The 14,703-nt window shown below is 46.9% G+C and overlaps 1 protein-coding gene across 3 annotated transcripts in view; it reads left to right on the forward strand.

Annotated features, from left to right (window-relative positions):
- ZNF462 (zinc finger protein 462) overlaps positions 1-14,703 on the forward strand; it is a 77,114-nt gene that overhangs the window by 40,757 nt on the left and 21,654 nt on the right. For all 3 annotated transcript variants that reach the window (XM_028108773.2, XM_088018867.1, XM_088018868.1), the window contains exons 7-8: positions 4,464-4,731; positions 6,664-6,800. In XM_028108773.2, coding sequence (XP_027964574.1) covers positions 4,464-4,731; positions 6,664-6,800 — 405 coding nt within the window. The remainder of the gene's footprint in view (positions 1-4,463; positions 4,732-6,663; positions 6,801-14,703) is intronic.

Consider the following 14,703-nt stretch of genomic DNA (forward strand, 5'->3'; position numbering starts at 1 on the left):
GACTGTCCTCTGCAGCGCCCACAATTTACTTCCCAATTGATTCTTACTCTTCCTGTGTCTCCCATAATCCTCCAATAGTTAAATTCTCCTGCTACTGTTCATTTGTTCTCCTTGCCTCTTGTATTCCTTCAATCAGTGGAGTAAGTTTGCCAGACTTGGAGAAGGCCTGTGTTGTCACAACAGCTCTGCTTGCCCCCCCCCCCCCGCTATACCCCAGCTCTGAGAAGGTACCCCTCATGTCTTCTTGGACTTTGACTCCCTAGAGCCTGAGCATAGCCTGGCACTAAGAGGGTGTTAACTACATGTTCGTAGCCTCAGAATATTCAAGAACACTTCATTCTATCATGCTTATTGTATTCCCAGAGTTCACTTGTTTGTCATTCGCCTTTATAAAATCCAGTGTCTTGTGATTGTTTCTGTGCTGGCTAATTTTTAGAGAAAGAAGAAGGAAAAAAAAACCCTCAAACTGATAGTCACCTGGGTTCGGCTGGCATTCTGGGAGATGGACTATAGCAAGAAGAATTTCTCCGGGAACATGGCTAAGTGAGAGGCCTGGGAGGTTTCATCCGGAACCCAGCCCTTTCCCTGGTTTGAAAGCCTGTCCAAGAGCCGCCGGAAAGCATCCGCCTCCCGTCCGTGTACCTTTCTTTTCCCAGCCAGATTCCACCTGAGGAATTTCAGAGCAGTATTACTTGAGGGCAGTTTATCAGGCGTCTATGAAAGCATGGGCTGGCGGGTTTCCGATTCTGGGTATCTGCTGTGTTCTCCTGCACAGCCTGCTTGTAGACTTGTCTCCTATGTGATCCCATGTTTTCATTTTTATAAAGCATCTTAAAATTTTGGATATTCTTTTTCTTCCCCACGAACCGTGCTGTATTTTTCCCCCATGTGTTCTGAAAGGCTTATTTTAGTGTTTTCTTTCACATCCCGTTCACTGTTATTCCCTATCTGTCCTGTTTCCATTTCTATGTATTCTAATGTTATTTCAATTTTTCTGTCACCTTTTCTCTCTCCTCTCTGCTCCGCATTTATTGTTGATGGACAATAGATACCTGATGGGCAAGATTCAGTTTTTAGAGTCAGACGAATCTTTGTTCAAACCCAACCTCTGCCTCTTACTGTAGCCGTATAACCAACTGCCTCAACTACCTCGTGGGTAAGATTGTGATGAGAACCTACACGGCACACCATAGTTGTGAGAATTAATTGCCGGCAGTTCAATAAATTCCAAACCCATTTCTGTAAGCACCATGACCGTCCATGCTAAAATCTATTTTGATCCTGATTTTACAAAATATGATTTTGTATAGACCATTGACAAAATGGATAGCTACCCGTGACTTAGATTTCTCTTACAACTATGGCTGTACCTGAGAATGTAATTTCTAAAACTTTGCACGTAAATATAGTCACAGGTCAGAGAATTAAACCTCTAGACAGCAGGCATGTCTCAGGGTTGGGTTAGGAACGTAGGGACCAGCCTGGTCTCTGCTCAGGGTTCCTCTTTAAGGATTACTGGCCATTCATTTGATAAAGATGTGACCTGGGTGAGCACCTCGGGTTCAGTTTCCCCCCTGAATTCACACCCCTGTGCTTCTGCTGCTGTATTTCTCAGTGACTGCAAGCCCGGCCGTCGAAAGCACAGAGTGTTTTTCACTTTCTGTAAGCTCGGAATGAAGAAAATAGCCTTACTGATGATTTTTAACCTCGGTGACGTGTCCTTCACCACTAACAATCTGTTTGCCTTTCTAACCTGGGCACAAAAACGACCCTTTTCCTGTTCCTCAGGCTGTGCCTCGTGAACAAGCTAGAATGTTCTGTAGCTTAGCAAATGGGCTTTTTTAAGATCGGTGGAATCATACACGCTCACGTCTTTGTCACTTTAGTGCCCAAAGTGCTAAAATTGTACATTATTCACAAACTCCCAAGTGAGAGAGAATGAGAGATAGTGTGTCTTGGCACCAGAGAAGAAAGTAAAGCTCTAAGAAGACCCAAACAGTTGTGACCTGGGCATTATTACCAATGTACCGTAAGCGGTGGGATTTGCCTATTTTTGTAAATAAACCTGTCCATCGGATTTTAACCAGGAAATAAAAAGGGGGGTGGGAATTCATAACACGGTACATACAGCTGTCCCTTTTGCATTGCCATTTACGAAGGAAGGGCGCTGAGCCTCCCTTTCTTGGAAGGCTTTCCCTCACCACTTCTTGCATTTCTGTTTCTTCAAGTTTCATGTAACATATATATACCGAAGTTAAAATTTAGAATTCATTTTTTGGGATGGATGGAATGAAATGCAATAGACCCTAGAGATAAGAAAAATGTGTTAAATCAAAGGAGACTCCCTTCCCTCGGAGGGAGTCTCCCTAAGAGATTAGTGCAGGTGTGAAGTTGGGGTGGGTGGAAGTTAGGAGAAGATGAATTCACCTGGCTTATGATCTGAGTCGGAACAACGGACTTCTTTGCAGGTTCTGCTGTAAAGGGGTCGAAGCCGTCAGGGGCCTGTGTCTGAGGTGACAGCCAGCCTCCATGCTAGCCTGCAGGACTCCGAGTTGGGTGCTGGGTCCTGGAGGGAGCTGCTTTCTGAGAAATGGACTGTTCCCTGAGACGTTCATTTTGGTCTCTGGGTAGATTTGTGGGCGGCCGAGAGCTCACAGGCAGCGGGACCCGGCCTTGGCCTTGTTGGTCCCAGGATTTCGATCCTGTAGAGTGAAGAGCGAACAAGAGGACAGGGGCTTGTCGGGGATGCTGGTGGGGCAGTGCCCAACCCACCGCTCAGGCCTGTGTTAACAAGAGAGGCGGAGTGTGTTTTGTGCTTCCTCGTGCCTTTGTTTTAAGCAGAAACTAGGCTTGAGAGCTTAAATAGAAAACATCTTGAACCATCCATGCAGTGGTAAACAAACCTGCTATTGAAAGGAAGAATGAGAAGTTGACAGTTGCATTATTGTGATCCTGAGTGGGTTCATCAGCTAGGGTTGAGGAATAAAGAAACCAGAGATAAAAGACTTGAGTAAAATGAATTCGGTTGTGTCATTCCTTTCTTCCTTTGTCTTCAGTTTACACCTGGTAATGAACCCATGGAGGCTTGGAGGTATTGTTCAAATTTCCTTTTTGTTTTATTTTTGTGTGTGTGGCAGGTTTGTTTACAATTTCCAAAGGGGTTTTTTTCCTCCATCTTGAGGAATACAAATTGAAGAGGGGGAGGAAGAGAACAAGAAGGGAAGGTATTATAGTATTTTGAAGACAGGAGGTGGCCTCACAATAAGGGAGGCTGCTCTGTTTTTGTTTTTCTTCTCAAAGAGGCCAACGGGATGGATGGTCCTGGTTTCATCAAATACGGGTTTTACAGAATTCCTCCGTGTCCTGCCTCGGGGAATCGTGCTTTGGAAAATTAAGTGTCCATCAAATCAGAAGGAGGCTGGTACAGTTTCTATCCCCTTTCCCCCCTTGCTTTTTGAAAGGCTTAAAAAAAAAAAAAAAAAAAAGAGCCCTTTGTTTTCAAGGAAAGTTACACTGAAATTCATCTGTGGGGTATTCACGGACTTCATTTGCGTCATTCCTAGGCAGCTCTAGGTTGTGCAGGACAATGTTGTCGAAAGCGTAGCTTCAACATTCAAAGCAGCGTGTTTGGAAAAGGGTCAAGACCTTTCTCTCTCCCTCTCTCTGATTTTTTAAGAAACCGAGATTTTCCCTGCTCCCGTCTAGATCAGATTTCTCCACCACATTTCTCCACTGAAGCTTCTCAGGGTTAAGATTTATGGCTGTCATTTCCGACATTTTCCTCCGAATTGCAAACTTTAAAATACCTTTTAGGGAAACTTATTTGGAATTTCATTTTAATGGGATTTATGAATAAATCTCCATCTTAATGCTGACTAAGCTTTAAACATCCATTCCAGGAGAACACTATTAGATCTTTATATTTTAAATTTTAAATCACTTGACTGTGAAGGCATAAATCATTTTTGTATTTGTGAGTGCCATGTGCTTGAGCATTTCTGTTAAAGACCTTCTTTGGGTGGGGGGGTTGGCTTGAATAATTCTGGGCTGCAGAGGAGGAGATATGACATCATCTGCTTTCCTTTCTCGCGTCAGTGCCTGTGTACTTTCTGTGCGTTCATTTATCTCACCTACAGAGATGGGTGGGTACTCTGTGGCAGCCGTTTCCTCTAGACAACAGTTGACTTTCTTTCTTCCTTCACTTTGAAACCTTTCACCTCACCGTTTTAGTTCTAAATGCCATGAGCCCTCAACGTCAGATGAAAAGAAGCGACACTTCCTTCCCACCTGCCTTTCCCCAGATCTGTGTGGTAGGATGTAAATGAAGATGAAAGGTGGATCGTAGTCATCATCTGTAGGGAAAAGAAAAACAACTACTCCAGACTAATGTCGGGGGGTTTTCAAGGGTCAAAGCTCCACTGTGGTTCTCTGTGTCCGGTGTCCTTGTCCCCGTCTGTCCGCAGACTCCTCCTACTCAGAACCTCCAGATGTTCAGCAGCAGTTGAACCACTATCAGTCGGCCGCGCTGGCGAGGAACAACAGCCGAGTCAGCCCCGTGCCCCTCTCTGGGGCCGCTGGGGGTGCCGAGCAGAAAACCGAGGCTGTTCTGCACTGCGAATTCTGTGAATTCTCCTCTGGCTACATCCAGAGCATCAGACGCCATTACAGGGACAAGCATGGCGGGAAGAAGCTCTTCAAGTGCAAAGACTGCTCCTTTTACACAGGCTTTAAGTAAGTGGCGTGAAGAACAGCCTGGAGAAACAAAGTGGCTGTGCCTGCCCCACCCCTCACCTCACGCTTCCCCGTGCTCTCCTACCGGGAGCTCAGGGAAGGCCCTGCCCGCGGGATCCTGCAGGGATGGGGTCCTGTCTTCACAAAAGGAGCCTAGTTCCAGAAGACTGCTTTGGGGTTTGTGGAAGGGGGCTTGGGGGCGAAGCGCTCGCTCTGTCGGAACAAACGAGTTTAAACGTCAGAGCGAATGGGCAGCCAAGCAGTGTGAGAGCGTGGTAAGGGATTTCTCTGGCCCAGTGCATGAAGCGATGAGTGGTTTTTTTCCTTTCGAAAGACTATCCTCCCTTTTTTAAATTTGTCTTTGGGGGGAAAAAAAATCTGTGTTTTTGAAAGCAAAGTCAAAGCCAAGAGAGAACATCCAGCAATTGTGATTTCCCTGCTACCCTTATAGAAAATTCCTATTTCTTAAGATCATATTGTTGAGAGACACCCAGAGAATCAAGACTCCAGCACTGTGAAGACTAGAACTGAACAATTGTAGAGAGATTGTTCCAATCCAGAAAAAGATAATCCAAAGCCACCTCTGCTCCTGTGTATAACAGAATCGGTGAGCTCAAAGAACGGAGTGCTTCCTTTCACGTACTCTAGACTCTTGTGATTTAATCTCATCCTGTGCAATGCTGTTTAGGTCAGTGGTTATGAGTGCAGAGTGTGGAGTCTGACTACCTGGGTTTGAATCCCAGCTTTGTCACGAACTGGCTGTGTGACTTTGGACAAGTCCCTAAGCTTCTCTGTGTCTCCTGGTCCTTGTCTGCAAAATAAAGGTAGTAATACTACCTCACTTACAGGACTCTGAAGAGGAGTAAATAAACCAATATATCTAAAGTGCTCAGAATAGTGCCTGGTGCAAAGAAAGTACTAATAAGTATTACAATATCATTGAAAGCTATTATAATAATGTAATATTAGATGGCTCTATTACAGGTGTAAAGCTATCATTATCTCTTCCTATTGCAGTTAGGCCCTGAGCCTTAGGCCACTCTAGTACTTCAAGACAGACTCCACACAGCCAGGCTGGCAAAAGTAGGCTTCCTGGCCAACAAAAAACAATCGGAAGAAGAACAAGGTTCTTTTCCACCAACACCTTAGTTGCTGGGATTCGATGGGAAATGTGTTACATCTCTGACTATTAATATTAATTTGGTTCAGTTGTTTCTCAGATAAATATGTATGTGACCTTAACACTGAGAAAAGCCTAAAGACCCAGATAACAAGGGCCCGCTGACAGGTGTACATGTTTCCCCAGAGAGAAGCACTTGAGTTAATAAGAAGAGGACCTTGCCCATTAGACTCTTGGTTTCATCCATTTTTATGAGACACTGAAGGCTTTGTAAATGGTGAAGTTTTGAAAAGGATGGAGGGGCAGACAACAATAATCGCTTTCCTCCTTCAAGCTGGTACAACAGCTTTGAGTTTAGTTTACCTGATCGTCGGCCGCCATGACGTCCCAGCCAACTTGCCCTCAGAGTCACATAGGCAGCTGGGAAATGAACCTAACTCCAGTCCCTCTCCTTCCAAGCACAATGAGAAAGAGGTTCTTGTGGGGGTTTTGCCTTTATGCTTTTAATAGGCAGCTTCTCATCTTCAAGAATAAAGTGTTTGGGGAAGTCCATTTCTTTTCAAAGTAAGCCCTGACCCCGGCCAAGTGGCAGAAATTTTCAAAGAGGAAGTCAGCACTGCATGACAAGGTCCAGTTAGTGGATGAGTGACCAAGGAGCTTGTGGTCAGCAAACACGATGAACAACTGTGGTTTGGGCCCTCAAGCAGGGGTGTCACACGCAGAAGCCCCGTAGTGACGTAGCCAGCGGGGGATGTGTGAGCGACACGATCCCCTGTCACACTCATTACCTCTCTCCCCCACCTCTCTCCCAGATCTGCTTTTACTATGCACGTGGAAGCCGGGCATTCGGCGGTTCCCGAGGAGGGCCCCAAAGATCTTCGCTGTCCTCTCTGCCTCTATCACACCAAATACAAACGCAACATGATTGACCACATCGTGCTGCACCGAGGTAACCTTCCTAAATGTGGTTTTCTTGGGGCAGAGGGCTGTGGGTGGCATTTCAGGGACGCCCCTCTCGAAGTGGCCACTTTGCCCTGATCCCTGGTTCCTCAGCTTCTGTCCAGGCAGGAAATCACAGTGAATGACCACAGTGATGACAGCCCACGAAAAAAAACCCTTCTTGGCACAAGGATCTGATCCACGTGGAGGGAGGCAAAGGTGATGGGTTTAGCAGTGAACACTTCTCTGGGGCTTCCCAGCGTGAGGGATTTTTCACATTCTGATTCCTCTGCCCTCACCGCTTTGCTAAGGAAGGAGCGAATGAGACACAGAACGGGCGGGTGAGGACTCATTATAAAATGTCAGGAGCTATCTGGTTGCAAGTGATTTGTTGGAGGGAGACCGAAATGATGATTTCCATAGCAGAGCATGGAGTTTCCCATGAAATGGATGGAAAGAGAAAAATTCTTAAAAGTAAAAGTGGTCCGATAGGTATTAGAAATTCCAGAGGTTTCAGATTTAAGTTCTGGTTTTAAAGCTTCCTGTATGGACCTGCTCTCCCATCTGTAAGAAGAGAGGCCATGAGCCTGTGAAACAATGCGCCAAGGGTCTAGTGCGTTCCCTGGTGGATGCATACGGGGTATTGTGTACATGTGGCTTCCTGTTGATAAACAGGGATGGTTCTTTCAAGTCCTCTTTGGTTTTTCTTTCAGTTGAGTTTACTCTTGGCCAATTAAAACACTGTTAAACAACATGCTTCCTCTGCATTGGAAGGAAAAATATGTTTATATAAAAACTTTGTCCAAAGAAGATTCGAGCCAGAGGTAGATGGAAAAAGGATGACCAGAATCCTGGTTGCCAGTCTCTGGTGCTGTTTCCATGCACTGGTCTTTCATCTTTCCTTCGTGCTTTCCCTCCTTCCTCGTCCCCCTCTCCACTCATGTCTTCCTCCCTTGGCCTCTAACCCTAGGAGGCTTTTCCGTCTTTGCCACGTGGGCCTCAGAAACAGTGAGTGTGTCTTCTGCTGTCGTGCTGAGAGAGGTCGCTCACCCTGACATGCTGGATATTTTTGGAGCATTTTCAAAAGTTTCCAGCATGTCCCCAGTGCCACAGTCTCGGGCCATTGCATTTTGTGACATTTTGCCCATCTCTGCTGTGCACCCCGTGGAAGGCCCCATTTAGCGCCCTCAGATTTCCTTCCTCCCCAGGCCACTCTGAGGAGACGTGAGGTCGCTGCTGGCTGGGACATCCGCCTGCGAGCTGAGAGAAGCAGCATCAGAACATGGAGGCAGGAATTCTTGGCCAGAGTGGTGCCACCCAGTGTTTCACCTTAGTCACCTGGCTTCTGGTCCCCCAGCCCATGTGTGGTGGGGGCTCTGTGCCCCCTCACAGGGTGGGGCGAGGCCATGAGTAGTGTTGCCTCTGAGCAGACAGAAACGATGAGAGACCTCACTTCTGTGGTCGATGGCCTCTGGCTTCCCACACTGCTGCCTGGTAGGCTCAGAGCTTCAGTGTCTAATGAGCTCAGTGATTTTCCTTCCCTGAGCTGAGGCTTCAGGAAGGGGATGGGGACACAGAGAGAGAGTGAAGCTAAAGCTGAGAAAGGCCCTTGGATTGCTACACTTGACACCAAGTCACTCCTATCCAACAACATCCTAAGGGCTAGTATTACTACCTGTGTTCCTGCTTCGCGTGCGTGAAACGTGAAACAGAAAAACTGCTTTTTCTTTGATTTGGTGTAGTTATTTTGTGGTCACCTCACAAAGGATTTAAGCTATCTTAAAGATATTTGTGCAGAACCGTAGGATTAAAACAAATGGGAAACTGGGGCAAATGCAGAATAAGGAGAAACCAGTTGCAAGTGCCCTGGAGGTACAAAGACGTTCACCAAGAGTTTGGTGTCCAGTGAATGCCGTGAGGTGCCTGTGCACCCGGAAGCCGCAGGCTGCGGGTCTGGCCCTGAGATCCCAGCCTCCCGTGGAACAGAAGAAAACAGAATCCGTTGGATTTCAAGTGTTTGTTAGGCTTTAGAAATTGCGTTCAGGAGATTTTCAGGAATCCTAGACACCGAAACCTGAGAGGAATTGCTCCGGTGGGGTCTCCGAAGGGGGGACCATGTGCGATCCGGTGTGCATTATGCCCACCACAAATGCAATGGGAAGGCCCACAGGGATGATGAGAGCTGGCCAGATGAACCAGACTCACCCGAGCGCTCACAGTGCTGTGAGTGAGTCAACTCCGGGCCCCTGATCCCGTGACCCATCCATCATCCTGCCCGTCACTGGTTACTTACAGTCTCTGCTGTGTATTTGTAGAGGTCATTTATGTTAAACGAGCCATCTAAATATCGTCCTTATCGGGGTCGGAAAGTGCACGAGCTGGAACAAAGGGGCGTTTGAGGATCGGCAGTAATAACGACAACATTAACAACGACAAATTACTGTCACTGAGTGTTGACTAGGACAGGTGCTGTACTAAGTGAGTCCAATATGTCATTTTACGGAATTCTCACAAAACCCTATATGGTGTGGGTATTACTGTTATCCCCCGAGAAGAAGGGTAAAAGGTTCAGAGAGACTGAGTGTGACCCAAGATCCAAATGACTGGTAAGTGACCCAGCTGGGTCTGAACCCAGGCTTGTCTGCCCCACAGCCCATGCCTGTAGCCACCAGGCCTCACTGTCTCTCCCCTGGGAGGGTGGCTGGTGTCACCGTGTTGAGTGTTCTCATGGTGTGGCAGCTGGGTCTGAGGACAGAATCACCTGTGGGGCTGGAGGTCAGAGCTGAGGACCACGGAACTGCAGATGGCAGCGTGTCTCAGGACAGCCGTGTCTGCCATCTGTGTCCTGACCTGGCTTTGGTGTCCATCTCAACCCAAAATGGCATCTCAGTGGGAAGCTGGTCTTGACAAGTCAGGAGACAGGGCTGGGTGTCTGCCTTGCAATTTCGAGTTGGAGCTGATCTCAAAGTCACAAGAGGGGGCTCTTCCTGCACCTGGGCGCTCCTTGCTCTGGGGATGAGTCAACATCTCTGGTCTCTGGGGCCTGGAGTAAGAGAGCTTTCTGAGGCCTTGGTTAATTAAAATACTTGGGATGAAAGGGAAGAAAAACAAATTCTGAACTGGCCCTGAGACTGGGATACTGCTGGCAAGAATAGTTGCCTTCACTTTTTATCCCAACAGAATGATATATTTATTTTTTTTAAAGATTTTATTTATTTATTTAAGAGAGAGAGAGCACATGAGAGGGGGGAAGGTCAGAGGGAGAAGCAGACTCCCTGCTGAGCAGGGAGCCCGATGCGGGACTCGATCCTGGGACTCCAGGATCATGACCTGAGCCGAAGGCAGTCGCTTAACCAACTGAGCCACCCAGGCGCCCCCCAACAGAATGATATATTTAAATAGGGAGGAAAGGGAGAATTCATTTCACTCATGGGAAATCTGAATGAGAAATGATCATGGGTTTATGTGGGCTGTGGCAAAAGAGCATACTGTGTGTCCGTGCATTCAGCAAGCATTCATTACTTGCTTGTGCTGCCCTATGCTGGGTTCTTGGGCAAGATGAGGTATATAGAAGACCCAGGACCTGCCCTCTTCAAGATGAAGCATGTGCGTGAGTCTACGTAAGGTAACGAGTGATGGGTATCCAGGAGATTCACGGTGGCAGGTGTATTTGTGTTTGAGGTAGAGAAAGGTGGTGGAGGGGTGGCTTTCAAACTGAGCCGGGATGACATTTCAGCAGGCAAAGATGATTGAAGGTGGGGTATGTTAGTTAGCTAGGTGGCTTACAGTAACAGTGTACTGTCACTGCTCCGGGGCCTAGAAGTCTGATATCAAGGTGACAGCAGGGCCTTGCTCTTTCTGAAGGCTCTAGACAAGAATCCTTCCATGGCCCTCCCTCGCTTCTGGTGGTTCCCGACATCCTGGCCTTGTAGCTGCGTCATTCCGATCTCCGCATCTGTCCGCACATGGCCGTCTTCCCAGCGTGGGTCTTCTCCGTGTCCTCCCCTCTTCTTCTAAGAAAACTACTCATTGAATTTAGGGCCCACCCCAAACCACTGTGACCTCATCCTGACTAGTTACATCTGCAAAGACCTTATGTCCCAATAAGGTCCCATTTTGAGGTTCTAGATGCACATAAATTTCTGGGGGACACTATTGGACCCCCCTACATGGAGGGGAGGAAAAATTTAAACCAGTCAGGTAGGTGGGAGCAAGATGTGTTGACAGAGTGTATTCAGGTGTTCTGAGGGGGGCTGAAGGGAATAGGGGACAAGGCTGGTGTAAGGTGTGTTCCGGCCAAATTAGGTAGGGCTTGGATACCAGTGTAGGAGTTCGAACTTTACTCAGTAGGCAGATGGGAAACCAGGGTACCTGCTGAATACCAACTTAGAGCAAAGATTGAAGCCAAGGATTGGTGGACCCAATTGTTTGAGAAACTTAGGTCAGATCAACATTTGGTGAGATTGGCCATGATTGGACCAGTTTGGAAAGGGAAAAATTAAGCCCTGAGATTTTTGTTTGCAGGAGAAGTTTGGAGGTAGGACTTTTGGTGGGTTTTCATTCAATGCAACAAATATTTATTGAACATTCACTATAATGCTAGCATTGTTTTAAGCTCTAGGGGTACAGCCATGAAGAGTCAGGCAAGATCTGTGCACTGAAGGAACTTGAACTTTGATAGGAAGGGAGACCGTGAACAGGGAATAGTTTCATGAGTACATTTCCACTGAGTTTATCAGTTTATCACCATCACTGGAAGCACGATGCCTCGTGCACAGACAGCTTTGCCTGTATGTACCTTAACACACTTATCGTGCTCCTGAAAAACTGGGTACAGACTGAATTACAGGGATGAAACACAGTTTTGCCAGATATTTCTATTTATAATTCTGGAACTGTGTAATCCCCGATTCTGGTCTCCAGTTGGCATATTAACTTAAAGCTTCTGCTTCCCAGCCCATAACCCCAATACATGGGCAAACACTGAATTTAACTGAATCCTGCAGGTGGGCATCTTTTGGGAACAAAACTAATCTCCCTTACTTTACCTGATGGGTATCATTTTTCTTAGAAGAAAAAAAAAAGCTACAATGAGATTGCCAGCCTTTCATTTTATTCAGTGAAAGGACACTTTCCCTTCCATCCCCACCAAATACTTTTGCCGGTTAGAATGAGAGGTGTGGTTCTTTGGTGCTCAGCTTTCTCTGGCTTGACGGTGGCAGGCTGGCTAACATCAGGATTAACAACGTCTTACCAGGAGCTGTTGTCCTTATGTTTATGTGTGCCCGTTTATGGTCATGTTTTAGAATAATTGTTCTTTAGGAACTATTGTTATCTTCTTAATGGCTTTCTAGTTCTCAGCTTTTGTCACTCATCTGGCCGAGAGTAACGGGTGGGGCTTTGGTTTGGCCCAAAGAGGGTCTCAGGCCTGGAGCAGGATCATTTGCATACGGAGTTTGTTGGCGTGAATGACTTCCAGACCTCTCCCTGCTTCGTTCAGACTTGGCACGTTGCGGGAGGAAACCCAAGTGTGTTGTGGTCTGCCTTTCAGGAAGAATTTTTACTTGGTAACTCTGGACTCCACAGTGATGTGGTTTTTCTCTGTTTTGAGCAGAAGTGACCCTCCACCCTCCCGGTAGTTGCAGTTCAGCAGATTTTTCCACTGAGCACCACGGGAGTTTGACAGCACACCCTTCTAGGCTCTCTTGCACCTCAGTTCCCACAGGCTTCCGCAGGGCATTCCTCCTGGGTTTCACGTCCAGCTGCAGCACCAAGCGGCTTTTGAGTAGGAAGAGATGAGAGACACAATCTATCTTGTAGTCAAACTGGTGAAGTCATAATATTTTTGCAGCCAGCTCTGGAAGCTGAGTCACAATGAGTGTGATTCAAGCCTTGATTTCTTACCCAAGGTAATTTTGAGAGGTGTGAAGTCAAGAAAGACCCACAGTTGTCGCTGCCTCCGTAAAGAAAAAAAGTCCTGAGCCCCGGGCTTCTGTAGCCAAGACAGGGCTCCATCCATACCTGGAAACATTCCAGTCTCTAACTTTATGTCCTTGACTTGCCTCAATAATGAATAACCTCATTCAGAAAACCCTTGTCAGTGATTTGCCCACCTTTCTAAGTCTGTCTTGTTTTTTATCTTGGTCGTGTTAGCCATGTGTTTAGAAAGGAGAAAAATTAACTTTTTTTCCCCTAAAATGAAGATCTTAGTCAAAATCCACATAGCCCAGAGACTGGGAATGTTGGTGATGTCTTCGTTTGGAAATGGGAAGTCTGACGTTTCAGAGTGAGTAAGTAAGCAGGAAATTACCTCTTAGACCTGATTGAGAAAATACTCGAAAGAAGTCAGAGAGAAATGGTTGCCTTAGACACTCCCATAGCTTTGGTACTCTTTGGTACTCTTAAACGACTAGGAATCAAAGGCTTATAAAGAAACAGCATGCAGATCGGATGTTCCAAGAGAGTTCTTTTTGGGGGTGAAGGAGGAGGGCCCTGGCACAGGTCAGGCAGGGGACCTGTGCTCCCAGGTCACAACTTTGTTCTGAACCAGAGGCGTGACTTTGAGGAAGGAGTCCAACAGGCCAGTCCTCAGCTTCCACACCAGTAAACTAAAGGTAATAAAACTGACTTTGCAGAGTGTTTCGAGAATAAAAAGTTAACCGTGAGGGTAGAATGCCTAACAGTGCTTGAAACAGTGAGCTCCAGGCAAATCGCCATGGTCATTTCCATGAATTATTACTATTTAAACTCCAGAGTATTTTGAGTGCTCCTGACTTTGTGTAAAATTCATTTAGACACACATAGTGAAATGGGAAACTGCAAAGAAAACTAACCAAGGTGGTAGAGGAATTGAAAGGGAGGCCTATAAAAAAAAAAAAAAAAAAAAAAAACCCAGTCTGAAAGAAGCAATTCTTTACGGGGAGAAGCGAAGACAGCAGGCTGCTTGCATGGCTGTCTCCAAGGTGTTGGAGACATCGTTCCAGGGACTGTTAGACCAGCTGTGGTCCATCTCCACGGAGGTCAGCAGAACCAGAGTGCACAGCACAGGCCAGAGACGGAGCATGCACGAGGCAGAAACGACACAATCCAAAGCGGGAGCCAACACAGAGCAAAGGAGGGGTGCAGTCTCAGGGAAGGTGCCAGAAAAGTTCGTGTCAGCAAAGCCTGTGAGCTCCTAAAGCATGGGGCTGGTCCCAGGGGTTCAGCCTGCACCCCTGTCTTGTGCCGTGGGTGCCGGCTTGCACGCGTGTCCTACCCGGAATGGCTGTGGGGGTAATGCTCGGCACTTGGCGTAGAGTAGTGGTTATCAGCCAGAGTCAGGGTGCATTTGTCTGGAGGCATTTGTGGTTGTCACCCCTGGGGAAGAGGGGTGCCATGGCAGATGGTCGATAGAGGCCAGGGATCCTCGTAAACATCCTACAGTGCATAGTACAGCCCCCAGAGTCAAGCCTTATCTGGTCTCAGAATGTAAATAGAGCTACTGCTGAGAAACCACGGGCTGGAGGAGTCAAACATCGTAGCATGGGCTTTCTTAAGGCTCCGGCTGGCTTATGCCAAAGCATTTTTTTCCTCCGATTACACCAAACCATAGAACTGAATGGTTAGAAGACTGTTAAACGTTTGCTATTCTAAGAAAATGTGTGGATTACATTATAATCATGTGTTTCTTAGCTGTCTGCTCTACTTTGGTTTAAAAATATTTATATTTCTAAATAAGTGACTGACTCTTTGTATAGGGAAAATAACATATGCATTAGAGCTCCGGGAAGTACGTAGCAGCCATCACCTTCCATGCTCCCTCGGGTCAGCTTCTTGCGGGCCAGTTAATCGCCGTATTCAAGGACTCCCTCGGCAGGGACTGCCCTGCGGTGAGAACGTGGTGGCTGAGGCTACAGCATGGCTTTGGGTGGGGA

Source organism: Eumetopias jubatus, unplaced genomic scaffold (assembly GCF_037043125.1).
Source record: "Eumetopias jubatus isolate StellerSeaLion01/CBP00866 unplaced genomic scaffold, mEumJub1_p1.0 scaffold_15, whole genome shotgun sequence".
NCBI classification, from domain to species: Eukaryota; Metazoa; Chordata; class Mammalia; order Carnivora; family Otariidae; genus Eumetopias; species Eumetopias jubatus.